Here is a 19314-nt window from a genome sequence, read left to right as displayed (position 1 = left end):
GTGAGAGTTACTAGACAACACAGGGAGGAAAGCGAGGGCAAGGACAGAACTGTGCAGGAGAATCACTGTTTGCAGGACTTCATCCAAGCAGGGAGATGGTGCTTCTCAAACACCCTGCAGTAAGACCTTAACAAATCTTTCCTCATCACCATGGTGCCCACTACCTTAGATCTTTAGCTGACCTGCTGACAACCCCAAGAACTCAACACATCTAGGTTAATCTATTCATTTCATTCAAGAAAAGGTGTTGCAAAAAGCTCAAAATTCCTCTGCATTTTACAGAAGTTTGAGCTTTGTGCAACACCTTTTTTGTGTTTAGTTGAGGTTTTAGCTACCTAAGTGCTTCACACTCTCTCTATCTCTTCTTTGTATTCACCCATCCTTACTGCCAATACCATCACGTCAGCAAAAGGYAGGGCCTATTCAGATACAAAAATAGTCTGTGCCCACAAACTTTCCTATCTAAGATTCTAATCTAATATAATCTTATCAGTTAATAGGAGTTATGAATTCAAGTCTCACCTTTGTCACTGAACTTTTCCCATATAGCTGCTCTATGAGGTTGCACTAGAAACCTTCTGAGTCCCTTTCAATCTGAACAGTCCTAGGATCCTAAGTTAGAAAGAAAAGGGGGGAAAAAGGGAATGTGATCTGCTAGGGCAACAGGAAGGAACGCAAACACTTGTGGAAAAGCTTATGGCAGAGACCACAAGTCATTCAAAGAATGCTGGCAGGACATGTTTCCGTTTGAAGAGTAAATGGAAAGCAGCAAGAGAAGTCAGCATCAGCTAAACTACTTGTATGGTAAGGCAACCAACAATCCTTCTAGGCAAGATACACATATCTCAAGATTACGCAGTGAACTTAGAAGCAGGCAGGCTAGTAAGCAAAAGAAGAGAAGCTACTTCTGACAGAAAACAAGAGGTTAGGCCAGCCAAAGTTTAGCTCTATTACTGCAGTAAGTTCACAGCAGTCAGCCAAGATCAGAATCCTGTTGTGTTAGGGTACTGCAAAAACAGAGCAGCAGACAGCCTGTAACCCTGCAGAACCCCATCTGAACACTTACTTTGCAAGAGAAAGAAATTTCTGCAGCATTCAGAATTGAGTATGGAAGATCTGCTGCTTTGGTTCAGGCCCATTCTTAAGAAAATATCTGATCTGTTTAACAATCTGTTGTCTATTTTGAACATACGATTCACTCTGAAAATGATCAGGCATCATTCTGGAAAACAGAAAAGCTGGATTTCCTTCTCACCATACTCCAGACTGCTTTTTCATCTCATGCAGAAAAAGTGCTAATATTTCTGGAAGAAGTATTAATATCTATTCATTATTATATTATTCATTATTAGTATCTATTCATTAGAAGCACAGTGGAAAAATGCAATTGTCATACTGGTATTACATTTTAACTTCATAATCCATTTAAAAAGCCAACTAATACCATATTCTTTAAAAATATTAACTTTTTCTTCCCTCCTTTCTAAAAGACAATGGAGAGTAAATGGTTTCTAAGCATTAGAGATGTTATAATCAAACTCTAAGCCAGGTTTTCATTTCTGTATTTCCACCGAAGATTAAAGTTTCATCTGCTTTGTGTTTAATCACATTGAAAGTGCTTCACCTTCATTGTACTGAGACCCTTAGGAGACAAAGGGATTTTCAGAGCCATGCGGAGATGAGAAGACAGGTTCATCATTTGTTTTAAAATCTTTCATAGTGGAGTTTAAAAGGAGGTTCTCTGGAACCTCCTCAAAAGGGGTACTATACTACTGCCACTGCACTTTCTACTGCACTTTCAGCTAGGACTGCACTGCTTTAGCTCACACAGTGAACACTCAAGATCGAGTTCACTTCTAACTGACAGACCACGCTAGGTCAGTTATACTCAAGCAACAGTCAGTTGTACTTAAATCCAGTGCTTTTAGAATTTATGGGATTAGTTCACAGCTGGAAATCTCTCAGAAATACCCAAATTCACTAGTTTTTACAATTTAGCTCATATAAAGGGGCCAATTAAAATAAATTACCTGTCTTTCCCCCTGCCTTTCACTTGGCATCAAGACTAAGATAATAGGATAGCAGTATCCTATTATTCTGGTTTTGCCTCTAGAGTAAATATATCTTAAACCAGGCTGGTACCAAAAAACTTGGATGGGTAGGCATAAGCATATATACATATGTATAAATGAAATCATGGTAAAGACATTCGAACTCGAAAGATAAAAATACTCCCTTGGGTTATACATAGTGCATTCTGATCAGAGGGAACACATCGAAGAGAACACCAATAAGCTCCTACTGATGCAACTGAGCAGACCGCATTTGAGTGGGCCAAGTTTCTGATCATCATCAATACCTCATTTATGGACAGTTCTGTAACACAGAGCTTCACTTCAGAAAGGGACAGATGCAGGCACTTTAGAAAAAGGTCACCAGAGGCTGAAGTCAGCTGTGTACAGAGCAACCAGAGCAAAAAACAAGGTAAAAGCATCACTTTTTTCAAGGGAGAAGCTTTAAACATCCATAACCCATTTATAGATTTCAGGGAGCATAGATGTCAAAGGGATCATTGGAACTTCTGTCCAAAAGAGCACACTGTCCACCAAAAAGATTAACTTGAAGAGAGTAATGATCTACAGTAAAAATTTGCATTCACATATAAAGTGTTTTCACATATGACCCCAGACCTTTGTAGGTTGGTGGTGGGCGAAAAGAGAGCAGCTAGGAAGAAAAGCAGACAGACAYCCTTCCTGAAATGGGATAGGGAAAATTAAGGTAGATTGTGCAAGGATCCATACAGGAGCAAAGCCATTTCAAAACCAATGGCCTGAAAAAAACTGAAAAAAGATAGCAGCTCAAAGCTGAAGCTGCCTAACTGAATCATTAATGTTTCACTATATGTATTTCCATTTTTCACTTTTACTTCCTCTTTCAAATACATTACCAAAAATAATACAGCAGGACCTTCTCCATTTCCTGATAGCTTCTGCTGGGTTTCAGATAGCTGAAAAACAGGTCTGCTAAGACACACAACTTGGCCAGATGTCATAGCAAATCCAGCACATACTATATGGAAGAGCACAGAGGAAAGCAGTCAGTCCTATAAAACCTGTTAATTGCACAGCCAGCTGTATTATCTGGAAAAGTTACAGGCACAAAGCAGCACACTGCATCCCCAAATGCCATACTAAATGCTTAAATACAGCAGAGAACAACTGAGGGTCATGCATTCTGCCCACCACATGGGAAATCTGCCAAGCGGCTCCCATTGACAGTCACAGATGATGTTCATTGCATCTGTGGCTGCAAAGCCAAGAAAGTCCCACCAGCCCTTCTGTGGAGCTGCTTATCTGTTTTTCTTACAGCCCAGGCTGGAACCAAAATGTCTCCTTCCCTCAGGCAGGCCACAACACCTCTGGCAAGTAGGGAGACGGAGCACAAGGAGAAAGAAATGGGTGCACAGGGTATTTAAACGACTCTGTTACACACACAAAAAAACCACTGGCAGAACTCTGCACAGAGTCAGCAACTTAAATAAATGCAGGAGAGAAAGGACAGTCTACGTATAGTTCAGACACAGATGAAGGAGACAAAAAAAAGCTCATGTTTGGTCTTGGGCTTTGCTATAAACTCAGCTGGGCAAACCAATTGCAGCAGGATTTCTTCAACAGCAGCTAGCGGTAATCTACAGCTGATAAAATGGTCAGACCATGGCTCAAGTCTGCGATTACAGTTTCAGGGTTCCTCAAACTAATGATGCTACAGCCACGAAACTCCAGTCTAGTACAACCTCATAATACAATCTCCTCTGTTAAAAATATTCAGCATAGCTAACCTTGTACCAAACAGCTTCATGACAATCAGGTACTCTCTGCCTGCAGTCTGAACAGAACCATAACCTGGCATAAATTCTGTGTTTTGCGCTCTAACTAGTTTGATGGAAGTGTGACTGTATACCTGATCCAAACAAACATTATATAGCAGGCAATACCACACAAATTCAGAATTAATGGCTGTGGACAGCAAGCAGCACTTCTGAAAATTGGTAGTCTTTCTCTGAAGTCCTCAGCAGTGAGTCAAGGAGAAGATTTGATCCCAACCCCACTCTCTCATCTAGTTAGGCTGGCCTCTGTCCCCGAAGAGCCCAACACTTTCCCGCGCATGCCTCGACCCAGCAGAATTGGATTCCAATCTCATTTGCAACATCTGTGGTCAGCGAGAATACACTAATAGCAGCTTTATGATAGAGAAGAAATGTACTGCAATTTACTACCAAAGTCTTTGATTATTTTTGAGGAGATAGAATTAACATGTACTGACATTATTTTTAAATGAGAAAAATAAATCTAATATTGCATTTCTATTAAGAGAGGAAGTAACATGCTCACATTTTTTTCCCCAGTTCTGCATATGTTAAGATTCAGTTTCCAGCATTTACTGCCTTGAACTGTTTGAAGTTCATTGCCCTATTCTGAAATAACCAGGCTATCAGTCTGCATGGAATCCACATTTCACAAGACCCCTTCTTAAGAGCAATGTGCAAAGATTATCAGCCCTGCTTAAAAGACACCTAGAAGGTTAAACAGTTAAAATGTTCACTAAAGAACATTTCTTGGCTAATGGATTGGCTTTGCTCCAGTCGCAAACTTGCCAGTGATTTACTGGGTGATGCTGGACACGTTTTCTCTTTCCCCTGTCCTTTACCTGTCTCATCCATTTTAGGTTCTGACTGAACGGTTTCTACAGTGCTGAGTCCAGTAGCCCCAAAGGTTGGCTGGAACCTGTCAATGCTGGGTGAGGGAGCTACCTTGCTTTGTGCAGAAGACCAATATCCACAGTGCTACTGGATTCCCATTTCTGGCTCGCCTCAGAAAACTCACCAAGTCCAGAGGGATGTGTGGCCCTGCTGATCTCACTTGGCATCAATATTATGYATTTGATCTGGAGATAACAAAGCTGCTTTTTTAATATCCTCAGAGACACAGTGTCCCTCATAGGCTGTTCACTGCCATGGAACTCAGTCTCTCAAGTCAAAACCTGTGCCTCAGTCCCTAATTAAAGTTATTAAGAAGATGCCTAAGTATTTAAGGGTGCTTAAACCCTAAGGGAAGTCACTTACTCACTGCATTCACCATGAGAGTCACGTTCCTCCCTAGGTGCAAGACTTTGCATTTTCCCTTTATTGAACTTCAACTAGGCTTACCACCACTGATCACAACCCTTTTAAGCTCTGCCATTCAGCCAGTTTTTAATCCACCTGTCTGTGTCATAGCTTCACCAATCACCCCTCCAATCACCCCTCCAACTAACTGTGCACAACTAGCCTGGAGAAACAGAAATGGAATGTGACCTAGTCAAGCCTGCAAAGCACCTCAGCAAAGCAGCTCACACTGGAGACCTATGTTGCATCCAATAGGCTAATACTCTTTGTGGTGCTATTTTCCAGATGTTAGCCTGAGCCCTCAATCCACAAAGGTTTTCTGAAAAAGAAAGTCAGGGAGTTAAAAAGCAGCCTTTTGAAACAAAAGTCTCCAAACCTTTTTTTTTAAAAAAAAAATCTGCTACGAGAATACAAATATTAAGTAGAAAGATGCAGCTGCACAGAGGAGGAAAAAAGTCATTCATTATCTACACCACTGAAAGTGGATGCAGCGAGGGCTGAGTTATATACGCCGAAGAGCCAGGCACCAGAAGCAGGTACTTGCAGTGGGGAGCAACAGAAGCTTATGTAACATTTTGTTGGTTTTCAATAGAGTGCAGTCATGCTAAAATTTATACCACTATGTTATGGATTTTGTGGCTGAATAGCTTAAGCATTAAGACTGCAGAGCAAAAACCAAAGAGTTTCAGAATCTCCCCTTTAGGCACTACAGCAGACAGTAAAAYTATGCTTAATCTACAAAATTGGTGCAAATTTGGGAAGTGTTACCAAAATACAATGTGCTAGGCAGACTATTCTCTCCATTCTTATGCCTGCATGAAACGAAAAGGCAGACTTTGCTCAGCTACCAGCTGCGACATTTTCTAGGTTTGGCTTACTGATCGAGAGAAAAAAAAGCATGTCGTTTCCCTGCCCGTGGTGCTAGCAATGAGCAGTTCCACCATCAGACAAGGTAGTTTGAACAAAATACAGCCCTATGAACATCAGGCTGAAGTGTACTTTTTGTCCGGTCTGCTTCTGCCATGGTATCACAGTAACAAAATTTGTTTCATTACCTTCATAAGCTCCTCTTAAAAGACATAGAAGGGACAGCCTTCATTAATTCAACTGGGAGTTACTTACAGCATGCTGGTACTCTGTAACTTTCTCCCTTATTTTCTGCCTTGATGTATTCATGGCTGCTCTGTACCCACATCCACATAGTTTAGAGTCAACATCAGTTTCAATACTTTTTCTTTCATGCCTCTACCACTCACCATCCTAATCTACAGCACTGAAACCAGATTTGAATTTGCTGGGCAAAGAAAGCCCAGCTCTTCCCAATTTTTTTACAACGGATGACTCCTCCTATTCTCTCTACAATCCTTTTCGGCATCCTTTTATGCTTCCTTGTAGATGAGCAGCTATCAGGGAATAGTCAACTACCACGTTAGAAATGAGGAATGAGCACAGCTGAAAACACAGAAGCTGCTGCTGTCACAACTCCTGACCTCTAATGTAGAAGCTAGGAAAATAGGGAAGAAGCTGTTGTGAAATTCTGTGGAAAAATCCTAAGAAGAGAAGTCATTATTCACTTGGAAAGAAGTCCAAAATGTTATGAGAAGAAAAGAACTAACTCGAGGGACTGCTAGAAGACAATTCCTGTCAGAGGCATCAACCACGTGAGGTGTCTGACTGCACCTGCTGCCACACCACATGCAAAAGATCAGCATCTGCAGCTCAAGGCAAGAGGCTGGAGACGCTTTAGGAAAATGAGAATGGCAAAGAGTTCTCCTTTGGGAAGAGCACAACAACACTTTGCACAAAATGTTATTAAAGATGCAAGAGATACACACTGCTAATTCACATCCTATTGTCACACACTATCAACCTCCCTAACCTTCAGGGAATTGTACTATCTGCACAGCAAAAGCATGGAAGTCTTCACAAAAGCTTAACACTTGCCTACAAAGGCATACATAAAAATATACACAGGACAGTGTGGTTTTTTGTTTGTTTACATTTTAGGAGTGAAAAAGCACTAAAACATAGGAAAAGGCACAGATGTAGCATTACTGAATTTTAGTGCCAGCACTACAGCACTGTGCAACACATGACTCACAGAAACAACAGCTCTAAGGTGTTGCAGATCATTTGCTATCTTTAACCATTTACATTTCTGGGGTATTCTGCTATTCAAAGCTTCCCTTCAGACCTAATCACTTTTAAATATTAACCATGTACAAGCAGTACTGAAAGAACAAGGAAAGCTGTTCATTCTCCAGGTCTGTACTTTCCTAATATTGGATGCAGTGGCTTCCAGGAACATTGCATACAAAGCAGCAAGGCCCTGTCCACAACTGGAAGTTGCCACTTCCCTTAGCCACAGACTTAATACTGGCACACCTTCACCTCAGAACACCTCAGTTCACCTCAGCATGATGCCCACAGAAGATGGAAACAAATACACAAGTACAAACATACCCCACATCACAGGAAAGCATGCAAGGGATTGCACTGATATTTAAATTCAAAAGTCCATTTATAAGTTGCAAGTATATCTCCCTAACAGCAGCATTCCAGTGTTACTTAATTTGCGCTAAATATCTCCTGATGAATCATGTAAAGTTGAAGGGACTTCTGGTCAAAGAACAGTTCAAAGGGCCTTACAGCAAGGCTGCTTTGTTGCCAAAATAAAAGGCTTTCAACTTCAGCCACTAAAATTTGCTTGGAAAGAAGGGAGAAGGATATATAAATAAAAGTGTTAAAAACCTCACCAGTACTCAGAAGAAAACAGCAGCTCCCTGCAAAAGAACTGCCACTAAACTGACTGAAAATGAGCAAACGTGCTGGTGCCAAAGAGAAAGCTTCCAGCAACCTTAGAGTTCTAAGACAGAACATGAAGGGAGGGGAGGAAAAAGTATCATCAATCTCCAAGCAGAAATTCTGATGGCGACAGAAGTCCTTGGGAGCATCAGTTTTATTATATTCTGCTAAGAATGCTTCTGGATTTAGCAGCTGTTTAAGCATAGCCACAGTGAAGAGCACAAGTCTGTGTAAACTAGATGCAGCCACTCATAACATCCACATTTATTTGCTGGCTAGACTGCACAGCATCGCTCTAGCGCATTAGCCTTATTGAGTTTGCTTCACTCTGTGTCAACAGATTAGCCACCCTAATAAGAGTCTATTAGCATTCCCTGATTGTATTGGACACTGGCATTGCCTGGACTCACTGATTTGATTTACAGTGCCCACCACTTCATATTTTGTTTTTTGTTTTGTTTCAGAGAACAAAAGACCAGTCTTACTGAAAATGCAGATAAGCTTCTTGGCAACCACATTTGATGCTTCTTCTAAATTAATGAACTTTCTCTTAAATTATGAGATTTGTTGATTGTTTCTTAACAGCCAGATTTGAACAATTTTGGCAAGCTGGGCAGCAACTATCATTTCATTTCTTTTTGTGCAGTATCAGTTTTTGAGAATGGAAGGGAGAACTAGCTGGAAGTGTGAAGCCTCACTACATCACTAACTTGTAAGTCGCTCAGAACAGTTAAATGAGAAGTGCACGCTCTGGTTTCCATAGGCTGTTGATGTAGCATGACAGACCAATAGCAGGACACAAGGTGAACAATCCCAAAAAGCAGAAGCCAAGTTTCTTATCTAAACTGTTTTCTTTTGCATAATAACTGCAGCTTGCTATACCCACCCATTAGGGAGGGAGACGACTATCAGCCTTGCCTTGAGTGCACAGCCATGATGATAACAGCAGGGGAGTAGATGAAAAGCAGAGCCATCTGACAGCACCACATGCAAAAGCTGGAATCTCTAGCTACACTCCTGTATGGTTTTAACTCAGTGGAAAGAGAATCTACTTTTCACTTTTTTCCTGTCCTAGACCAGGACAACTGTAAGACTATAAAAAGGAAAATACACTAACAGCACACTAATGCTCCATTTTTATGCTTGACCTGAACATTACTGCATTTACAGACTGGATTTAGATAGATGGGAGGAGGTACAACAAACAGAAACATGAGCAGAAAAAAAGCAGCAGAATGGAGGTAGAGATGTGGAGGGCAATGGGGAAAAAAAAGAAATGCTGAAGGGAAAAAAAAGGAATTATAAAACAGAGGAAGAAATATTCCTCTAAACCAGTGAGCACACATCCACCTGAACTATCCAGCAACAGCAAGAGAAACCAAACGCTTGACTGAGCCAGCTGCTGCACAAATAGAAAGCTTCTTTCCTCTTCCAGCTACACTGACAGCTATGACCACCTCATTATAAAATTTTATGGTTATATTAGTTTTAGCAGACTTGTTACCTTAGACTGGTTATATGGATTGTGCTAATGCTCTAATCCTGCCAGGTCTGGTCTGTAGACTTAATTTTAGGTACATGTTTAGTGCCACTGCAGTCAGCAGGACCATTCATGTAAAGCTAGGCAAGCACACTCCCAGAATTAGGGTTCTGATTGCATCTACTCAGACATCCAGAAGGATGTAACCAAAATGTGCAGTCCTCATTCTGCAGAAAATTCCGGCATTTTGGAAAATATTTTCATTCCCAGACTATAAAATGTCTCCCTCATTTTTCTCTTCACATTGAAACATTTCCTTTTAAGGGAGAAGGAAAAAAAAAGTTTTATATTGATTGGAACTCTCTAAAAATCAACTATAACATCTGCTCAAATTTGTAAAGAATTAAAAAAAAAAATCCCACAGATCTAACACCCAATTCAAAATAGTGAAAGGAAAAACAAAAAAAAACCCAGGCTTCTTCACATCTTTTCTTTGATTACTTCTTACTCACAAATGGTGAAATGATTAAATACGTAACAATATTCCACATACTCCCCTGCTCAATCCCCCAAACTTCTCTCTTGCACCATCATAACCCTTAATTGGATTAGGAACTCACTAACCAAAGTGAATTTCTAAGCACAGTGTCATAGGAAAWCCCTGAACAATACAAAATGAAATGAGGATTCACCACACTGTTTTATTCTCATGGAATTGGTGCAAAGTAGTACATCACAGAAACTGCATGAGTACCTAGTTCAGTGCTTCCTTGCAACTCTGACATCAATTCATTACTAGAACCAGCATGAACATTTACTGGAACAGTATTACTCGTCTGCAAAGTTCAACATTTCTATGGTATATCTGTACAATTTTGTTGACATATTCTCCTAAATAGGTCTCCTAATCTACAGTAAAGTCTACTTTTGTGTGTAGAGTGATGGGGATATATACATTACCTTTTAATGACTGACATTTTTTGCAGCACTTTGACATTTTAGTGTCAGAGTATCAGACAAGTAATACTCTGTTAGGAGCACTGCTCAGCACAGCACAGCACAAACATGACAAGGCATATCCATTTATGACCTGCCTATATCACCTTATTTGCCTTCCATCAGATAGATCCTTCCTCAAACACATTAAGCTTACACTTCTCAGTCTGACAAGAATGGATATCTGAGTGTGATCTACAAATAGGTCAAGTTCTATGAAGGAAATAAGTTTTAAATACAGATTTTCTATTGTGATGACAAGTCGGAGATTGCATTCCATTGGGAGTCAGTTTATACAGTGTGCTGCTTGTGAAGACATCCGCACAATCAGACTTGAATAAACTGTTAACCACATCCTTGTCTAAAAAGCAATGGATATTTGCAATAGGATTTTTTTTTTTACTGTTGCATTTTGTTTAAACAATACCAAGGTCAAGTTCTTGCTATCCCGCCACACATTCATTGAGTGAGATGGGTGCTAACAAGTCTCCTTTTCTCTATGCCATATGTAACAAAGATTACAGTCAGTGCTTTTCTTCTCTAAACAAGCCTTGCTCAACAAGGCAGAGTGGGTTGGAGTTCCACTCATATTTTACTGCATCTGTGATCTGGAGAGGTGAGGTGATGCATGGGTAAAAACTTTCAGATTAACTCTTGATTTTCTTCGCAATAAATCATTTCATATTTTAATTTTCCTCTGCTATCACTGTCATATCTGCATGAAAACAACTTTTGCAGGACTCATGGAAAAAATTCCCATGATGTGGATATACTAGATCTGGGTTTCCAATTTACTATTCTTACAGGTTAGTTCTGATTCATAGAAAAGAAGTCATTACCCCTGGAATATAGAAAGAATGAACCAAGCTCTACTGGATCTGAAAGGAAAAAAGAAAAAGACAGACAGAAAGACACAGCCAGGTAAAAATACAGTTTTCTAGAAATTTCCAGAAATTACACATTTAAATGCTGCCATTTAGCTCACCCAGCAAATTTCAGCTGTAGCTTTCAGTTACAGAACTCTGTTCTCTTGCAAGTAGCAATGCTCAACTCAAAAATCAGCTTGTTAATATTATCTTTTTCACACAGATAACTAAAACTACTTAAATAGAGAAACCAACCCTAGGCAATTTTTTTCCCCCCACAAAATAATTCACTATTTACAGTCTCTTGAGAGAGAGAGAGAGAGAGAGAGAGAGAGAGAGAGAGAGAGAGAGAGTGTGTGTGTGTGTGTGTGTGTGTGTGTGTGTGTGTGTGTGTGTGTGTCTGGTCACCAAAATTTGATAGTGAGTGACCCTGGTTCAATTCCCAGCTTGCCACAGTCTTTGGGACTGTATATATCATGATATATCATAAAGAATAACTTGCTGCAATACATATGCTTCCAACTTCTTTTGCAATGAAAGAGTTATTCTCCATGTCCCTGTAATACAAGTAATCCCGCACAAAGAAAGGCTGGGACAATTACATTATAAAGTATTCATTCATCACGTCATTTTTCTCCTAACTAGTTGCTCTCATGGTATCAATTGTTGATTAAAAGGAAAATTCTGAATACTGTTGAGAAAGAAACAATTAAAAGTAAGTTTTTAGGTTTGTAAGTTCATTAGCTAATTTACCTGCATTAAACATTAATTTCCTTAAGATTAACAGATACGAATAAGGATCACAGCTGAAATCTAAATTCTGTACAGCAGCAGCTTTACCACATAAGGGAGAGCAGCAAATACACAATCAGTTGCATTCTCTTGTGATAGGTAGTAAAATGGTTTGTCACACTCGCATGAGCATTCAAATTCAGCCCTTAAGAATGCTCAACAGGTCTGAACCCATTTACAAAAATGTTCCTGTCCAAGAGCATCCAGGACCTCGCTTGACTGAAAGAATTATTAGAGAAATAGTTCCACATCCTATTTTGTGATGCTTGTGTTCCTGTCTGAGGGCAAGGCAGACTGGATCTCTGTTTACGTCACCCAAATTTCAATGAAAGACAAGTTTCATCCCTTGTCCTCAATGACAATACATAGTTCTCAGCAAACTGTAGAAGAAACAGTTAGCACTCTCATACTGGCAGCCTCTAGTGCTATCCACTCAAAGAAGGAGAAAAAAAATTACCATAATTTTTTTTCTCTGATACATTCCACAAATAGGCCTAAGGAGCAGAACAGCCTCAGGAAAGACCACTTCCTTTTTTGCTCACAATCTATCATTCTAGAGCTCATTTTCCTCATTGTCGCACAAGCAAATCTACCCTGCTGAAATCAACAGTAATTGAAAATTGTATAAGAAAGCAGAATCAGGTTTAGTTTCGCCTGGTCAGACTTCAAGGTGGTTTAGAAAGCTGGAATGAGAGCTATAAGACCCACCAACTCAAATTCTTTTCAAAGGCGTTTGTTGTTGTCATTCTTTGAAAGAAATTCGGCAAACTGGTATTTAACAGACAGTGATGTGATAATTGAGCAGTGCATGAGTGTACTTCATCTCACGTGAGCTAAGTGTGTTTCTAAAAGAGATGAAAAAAATAAAAGAATGAAAAAAATTAAAGCAACATTACTGGTCTATATCCAGCATGCTCAGAACTAAGAAAACAGAAGTACAGAACTGTGCAAGTAAGGCCTAAGAGGAAGCTATGAAAAGCCCTAAGAAAGATTTTTCTCTGAAAAATCRAGTAGCTAGTCCTGAATTCTAATCAGTTTTCTACATCATTTAGAGAAGTCTGCTGTCCAAGCCTCACTCATCCCATAAGACTCCCAGGCATCCTATGGCAAAACAGCCCACCATTTTCATTCAAGAGTTTCACCTGTTCAGCTGTTGGTGCCAGCAATGCCATTTCAACATTACTTGTCGTGTAAAAAATACGAAAAACAAACAAAAAAGATCAAATCAAAAAAAAAAAAGTTTATTTGTTCCCTTCCAGTAACAGCTTTACCTCTGAACTGGAATAAACCAATAATGTACACAGTAGACTACATCTGGAGGTGAAATTAAGTTTGTGTGTACACAGCACAGTAAAAACTTCTTACAAAATGGGAATAATATTTGCCTGGTCAAATGATGTCCTCTACTGGATAGCACACTTGACCAGGATATAAGACTCTGCCATTAAATCAACTGGGTTGAAAATTAATTTCACATATGCACTGAAAAGTAAGTCAGCCCATGCCAGACATGAAACCACAGTCATGTTACCTTTTTTTGCTGGCTCTGTCTTCTCAGCTTGAATTTGCTTTCATGAACACTGATTCCAGCTCACATCTTCATTGTTTATTAAAACAGAACGTCAGCAGCATGATCAGTGTGAATATTTTGGTAACAAACTCCTGAATACTACTACCACATCAACCTACATAAAACAGCACAAAGTGTTCTCATAGCTATTTTAAAAATCAGTCTTTTTCATAGTAAATTATTGAAAACTGAATTAATCTCAATAGAAATTAATTGGAAATAGACTCTGTTGCATGGCTTAAAGTCTTTCCACTTGTCATAACTTGTTTCAGAACTGTGATCATTTTGAATTCAGGAAGGGTTTCACTATTAAAATTAAAAAGCACAAGTCATTTTTCCATTTAGAAAGAAATGCTGGGTAGAAGGAATGGCCTCTGCTGTTGCCATTGAGTGCTGCTGCATAATAATACTTCCGTTCTGTTACTTTCAGATGCTCCCTGCCTACCCATTCAGTTATTTAGCTGAGCTTCCTGCACTGTGCTATCTAGCAAGTATACTGTTAAGTCTCACTGAAGGCCAAAATCATGCAGTTATTTTCTAGTTATGATTTATTTACTCTTTGGCAAATGTAAAACTGAAGACATACTTTTAAGGATGCCAACTCAACAACTAGAGGTACTCCCCAGATTCAAGAGCGCAGGCAAGACAGAGGGAGATGCTGATACTCCCCTCCCATTGTTCCCAGAGTGAAGACTGAAGCACACTCAAAGCTGTTTGCTGTCCATAGATCACGAGAAAGAAAGGGCCATACATCCTGCTAACTTCACAGGGCCACACAGAACTCACCAACTTGTAGCACACAGAAAGTCTGGGACTTCTGGCACAACCAAAGTCACACAATGAATTTGTAGCAGCTACTGGAACCGAAATTAAATCCTCTCTGCCTCAGTCACATCTAACACTTGAAGTTGATCCCACAGATACTTCATGCAGGAAAAGCGTCTCCTTTAAGAATTCAACACATGACAACAAAGGCGGCCTACATACTTCTCATGCACTTTAATCCATCGCCTGCAGCTTGCTTCCATGGCTAAACATACTCTGTGGCAGAGACACTTCAGTATCTTTACTAATATTTTATGGCAGCTTCATCTTTTAACTAATACAAGATCTACCAGGCTTTGAAGAACACAGCAGAACTAGTTATGACCCATATAGTTAAGAACTACACTGAGAAATGGTTTTATTCACCATCAAGGAAGTGGGGGAAAAAATAGGATGATGCATACCTCTGACACCTAGGTTCAATCATTAGCAGATGGATGGCTTATACACACCAAAAAGGAGTAAGCACAGTCTACCTTCATTAGCCAGGCATCAGCCCTTCATTGATTGCACCTAGGAATTTTATAGGCACAAACCAAATGAATTCTCTTCTCCATTCTATCACAGAGACATCCTGCTTGCCACAGCTGTTGTTCTCTTCTAATGGGGGTTGTCTTATCTACACTACAGTGTAGTTTAAGCCAGGACCTTTGAAATCTCTAGCTGCACATTTGGATGAGAACAGATACAGTCCTATCTAAACTCTAACCATTCCAACCTCAGGCATGACAACCACCTCTTCCTCTGGGCCTGATGAAAGCCTTCATACCACAAGGACATCCAGCTGGACTGCGACCACAGATCCTTCCTGTGCTCACTCCTTGGAAGGTGTCACAGTCAGCTTTGCAGTTCCTCCCTTCCATTGGGAATGGAAGTTACTTCCCTTTGTTGCCCTGGCACCCCTGTTGTCTTTCACTGCATTGAGATGGTGACCTTGCCTCTCAGTAGAGGCACTCCTGTATTTTCTCCCATGCTGCCCAGCTCATCTTTTGGAAGATGCTCACTGCTCCCCTTTACATTCCTCCTGAAAACTTTCTTCTGTCCTAATACCTGCGAGAAATAACTTCACTAATAGGTCTGTTGACCACTACTATTTCATTATTCCATCTTCTTCCTCTGTCTTCTCTCCCCAGTTTTGTAATTCCACTGCAAGCTCTTAGGGGCAGGAAGCAGCGTTTTGTCCTCGGTTTGTACAGCACAGGGCACACTGAACTCCAAGGCCAGGTATCCCACTCATCATTTCAGCTGAAGGGATACAACTCCATTAGCTAACAGTAGTAATTACCAGCTCCTTTGGGTCAATGTACCACTATAGGAGTGTTTATCCTAGTGCTAGATTACCTCAGAATTACTGGATCCTGCCTACTACCATCACTTAACGTAGGGACAGTCGCATACAGGCTCTCCATTTCTACCAGTTTCCAGTTGCATGTTATCTCCCATCTGTATTTTGCACCATAATGGCAGCAAACAACCTTCTACACTTCCAGGACTACATGGTTTTGCTTTTGTTGTACATGAGCAAAATTGCACGTCCCTGTGAATACACACAGAGATCTGCAGACAATTGTTTCTCCAGAAGGAGCAGAGGATGAATTATCGCTCAGAAGCACCAGAGAATCTAGTCATGGACTTGGTTCCTGTAACTGAGACAGGAATATTGGTCCATACCAGAAGTCAGCCAAAGCATCCCCAGAGCTCTCTACTAGCAAGCACAAAGATGCCTCTAACCCCACAGCTCAAACAGTCTAACAGGTGGCTGCCGATGAAAGGATGCAATCCTGTTCCCTTCCTCCCCCTTCCTCACTCTCAGTGAGGTTAGCACTCACCTGACCCTGCAGTTGAGCTTGTTTAGGGAGTRAAGAGAGTAGAAAACAAATTCTCTAAAAAATAAACTAAGTTTCCTACCAGTTTATTTCCCAGAACTGGGTTGCTTAAAAGCTGAGGAAGCTTGCAAGCTGGCATGGGAAAGAGGTGGAAATACACAAGATTTCCCCTCTTGTTGGCAGCAAGCCACCAGGATCATCAAAGCACACCTTGTGTTCATGAACCTACAGTACTCCACGAACAAGCTGAATCTTGCCCTGTTGAAGTCTGTGTGTGCTTACAATCTTGTGAACTGCAGACTTGGAACTAATGCCAGCACTTCAGAGAGAGGACAGAAAGGGCTTAAATAGGAAGAATTAAAAAGAGTACAGCAGTAGAAGCTGTAAGTCTGGAACATGCAAGTGGAAGAAAAGGAGCAGGAAGGCAATCCTGAAAGGGGAATAAAGCRAGCAGGGAGCTGAATGTGAAAGGCATGATGTTGGGATTGAAAAGCTCTAGGGAAGAAAACTGAAGGCAAAAGGATAATAGGTTCATTGAACTGGCTGGAGAAAGAATGTTACCGTAATGCTGCCAGAAGCAGTCCTGGCTGGACAGAAGTAGAATACCAGACAGGGTTTCTAAAGAGGTAGGAAAAAAGTCTCAAAGACAGAAAGGGATAAGAATTGAGGAGGGAAGCAAAGCATTAAGTGAAGAATAAAGAGAATGATTTTGAAAAGTGAGCTTCTTAGGAGGGAAAATGGAGAGGAGAAGCATCGTGAAGAGAGGTAGCAATTTGGAGCAGATGTCAGTAAAGGCTAGCGCAGGCAAAGGGTCTGGAGCTCCTGCCATTCACATTGCAGCTGCATCAGACTCTGAAGAAAACGGCAGTGAAGAGCGCACTGTTGACCAAGTCAAAGACTTAATAAAAGGCCAAAGGAGAAGTCCATGCAAAATGCAGGTGCCCTTGTAAAGAAGTGTAAGAGCTAACTGGAGGGACAATCCAGACACCACTATGGGCAGAAGTACCCAGTATATCCAGCTCCTGTTCCACTGCTCACTGCATCTTCCCTCCAAAAGCATTTCAATGGTGACAGCTCCTTGGTTACCTACTTTGTGCCTCCTTCAGCTGACAGTTCTGCAGCAGATGGTATGGACAGGCATTCATTTGCTCGTGTGGCAGGCATACATAAAAAAAAAAAAAAAAAAAAAAAAAAAAAAAAAAAAAACTCAGCCACGCAGGCCTTTGAGCCTCTATTTTAAGGTACCATTGACACTTCTAGCCTTGTGTCTTATGGGATCACTTAAGTTGGAGGAAGAGAGATGGGAGGTGTAACATGGCTATCCAGGCTCCAAAACCCAGATGACATTTCCCCATAAAAACAGTGCATCTCCTAGAGTTGTTTCTTATTGGTTCAGATGCCAACTCCCCCACAGCAGAAATTAATTTCATCCTCCCTCAGCATCACCACCTCCTCCAAACTCTCTCCCCAAAACCTGAGAAGATAAGAATATTCTCTAACCTTTTCCTGCAATGACTGTAGGTGGACTGCCTGCATCACGTCTGAAGTGCCCAACTTTCACAGTGCAGAGATTTTGGCCTTCTGGAAAAGATCTGGCATATTTTGAGTCATTGCTGCCTGTTGCAAAATGAAGTAGGAGATGAAGAACAGATACCACATCACCCACGGGAATATGCCAGGTAGTGATCTGCAATTGCTGCTATGTGGTCTGCAGCCTTCAGTCTTGCAAATGTCAGAGTTTTTCCTGCACTGAGACTTCATCCAAGTGCTTAAGATCTGAAGAGTCCAGCTGGTCAGCTCTGGCTATTCCTACAGGTCAAGCTGACCACCTCTATAAGCACATCATTCAACAGTGATCAAGCAGCAGGTGTCATAGCTGCTGCAATAATAACCTTCCTTTGCATTTTTGACAGTCCAAAGAACTGGAAGTGGTAGCAAAGCAGTGAACACACAAGCAAGACCACTATATTTTTGTATCTGCACATCCCAACTCACATGGATAAACTCCGTGGACTGAATTCATAAAATCCGCATATTTCCATTGCTCCTAACCCAGGTATTTGCTGGCAGAGCTCCTTTGTGAATGGTAACCATTCTTGCTTTTAATACAGGAAGCAGTGGCAGTATCATAGAGCTGGCATCAAAAGTCACATTTTGTCTAGAAGAGTGAGTAGATTCACATCCAAGAGAAGCACTGCTCTTTAAAATTCCTGTGCAAACAAAGTTGTGTTTGAACAAGCACACAATCTCTGCAGAGTGCATTGCCCAAATAACACTGGAAGTGAAAAGAACACTTCCTTATTTTTATATCGAAGTAGAAAGGACTGCAAATCCATGCCCCTGGAAAACAGCAGAATTCTCTCCCCTTATTTTATTGTCTCTTTTTTTTTCAAAGACTGAAAAAAATCATTTATTTCAATATTATATTTGCACGTTCTGAAGTGACTGATGCTCTCACGTTCCAGAGTGCTATTTCTCAGGGCTGCCACCAATCCACACCTACCTTACAGGAATAATAATAATAAATCTTGCTGAGTAAGAAGTTTGGCTTCAGCTGTAACACACCCATGCCTCCCTAAATCTGCACCAACAGACAGAGAGAACCGGCACCAAGCCCCAGGCAGACTTCGAACATGGAGCAGCAGGCGTTCAACCGGAGCAACGCCAGGCCTTCACCTCCTGAAGGTGTAACCCGGGGCAACCACCCCTCCCGCAGCAGCAGGTTTCCGACCCGTCCTGCTGGCCGGCACACAGGGCATGCGCCGCCCGATGCGGCGCTGCCCCGGCCGCGGGGCACCGGCACCTCCCCGCGCAGCGGCCCGGCCGGGGGCTTCCGAAGCCCTCGCTCAGCCGTGGAGGCGGCAGAGACAGGCGGGGCGGCGCCCGCTCGGCCCCGAGCAGCTCTTCCCGAGGAGCCCGCCGCCGCCCCTCGACCCTCCGGGCAGCCGCTCCGCCGAGCCCGCGGAGCAGCGCAGCTCTGCGCCCGCAGC

At 41.4% G+C, this 19314-nt stretch overlaps 1 protein-coding gene across 1 annotated transcript in view; it reads right to left on the bottom strand.

The window, feature by feature from the left end:
• PITPNM3 (PITPNM family member 3) overlaps window positions 1-18893 on the bottom strand; it is a 117758-nt gene extending 98865 nt beyond the window's left edge. Inside the window, exons 1-2 of the mRNA XM_085310342.1 lie at window positions 18890-18893; window positions 17825-17941 (exon numbers count right to left, since the gene is read on the bottom strand). Coding sequence (XP_085166468.1) covers window positions 17825-17941; window positions 18890-18893 — 121 coding nt within the window. The remainder of the gene's footprint in view (window positions 1-17824; window positions 17942-18889) is intronic.
• Between the last annotated feature and the right edge of the window lie 421 nt (window positions 18894-19314).

Source organism: Rhea americana, unplaced genomic scaffold (genome assembly GCF_003343005.1).
Source record: "Rhea americana isolate MKP2758 unplaced genomic scaffold, rheAme1 scaffold_317, whole genome shotgun sequence".
NCBI classification, from domain to species: Eukaryota; Metazoa; Chordata; class Aves; order Rheiformes; family Rheidae; genus Rhea; species Rhea americana.
Note: the sequence above shows the minus strand (reverse complement) of the source record. Positions and strands in the feature narration are given on the sequence as shown.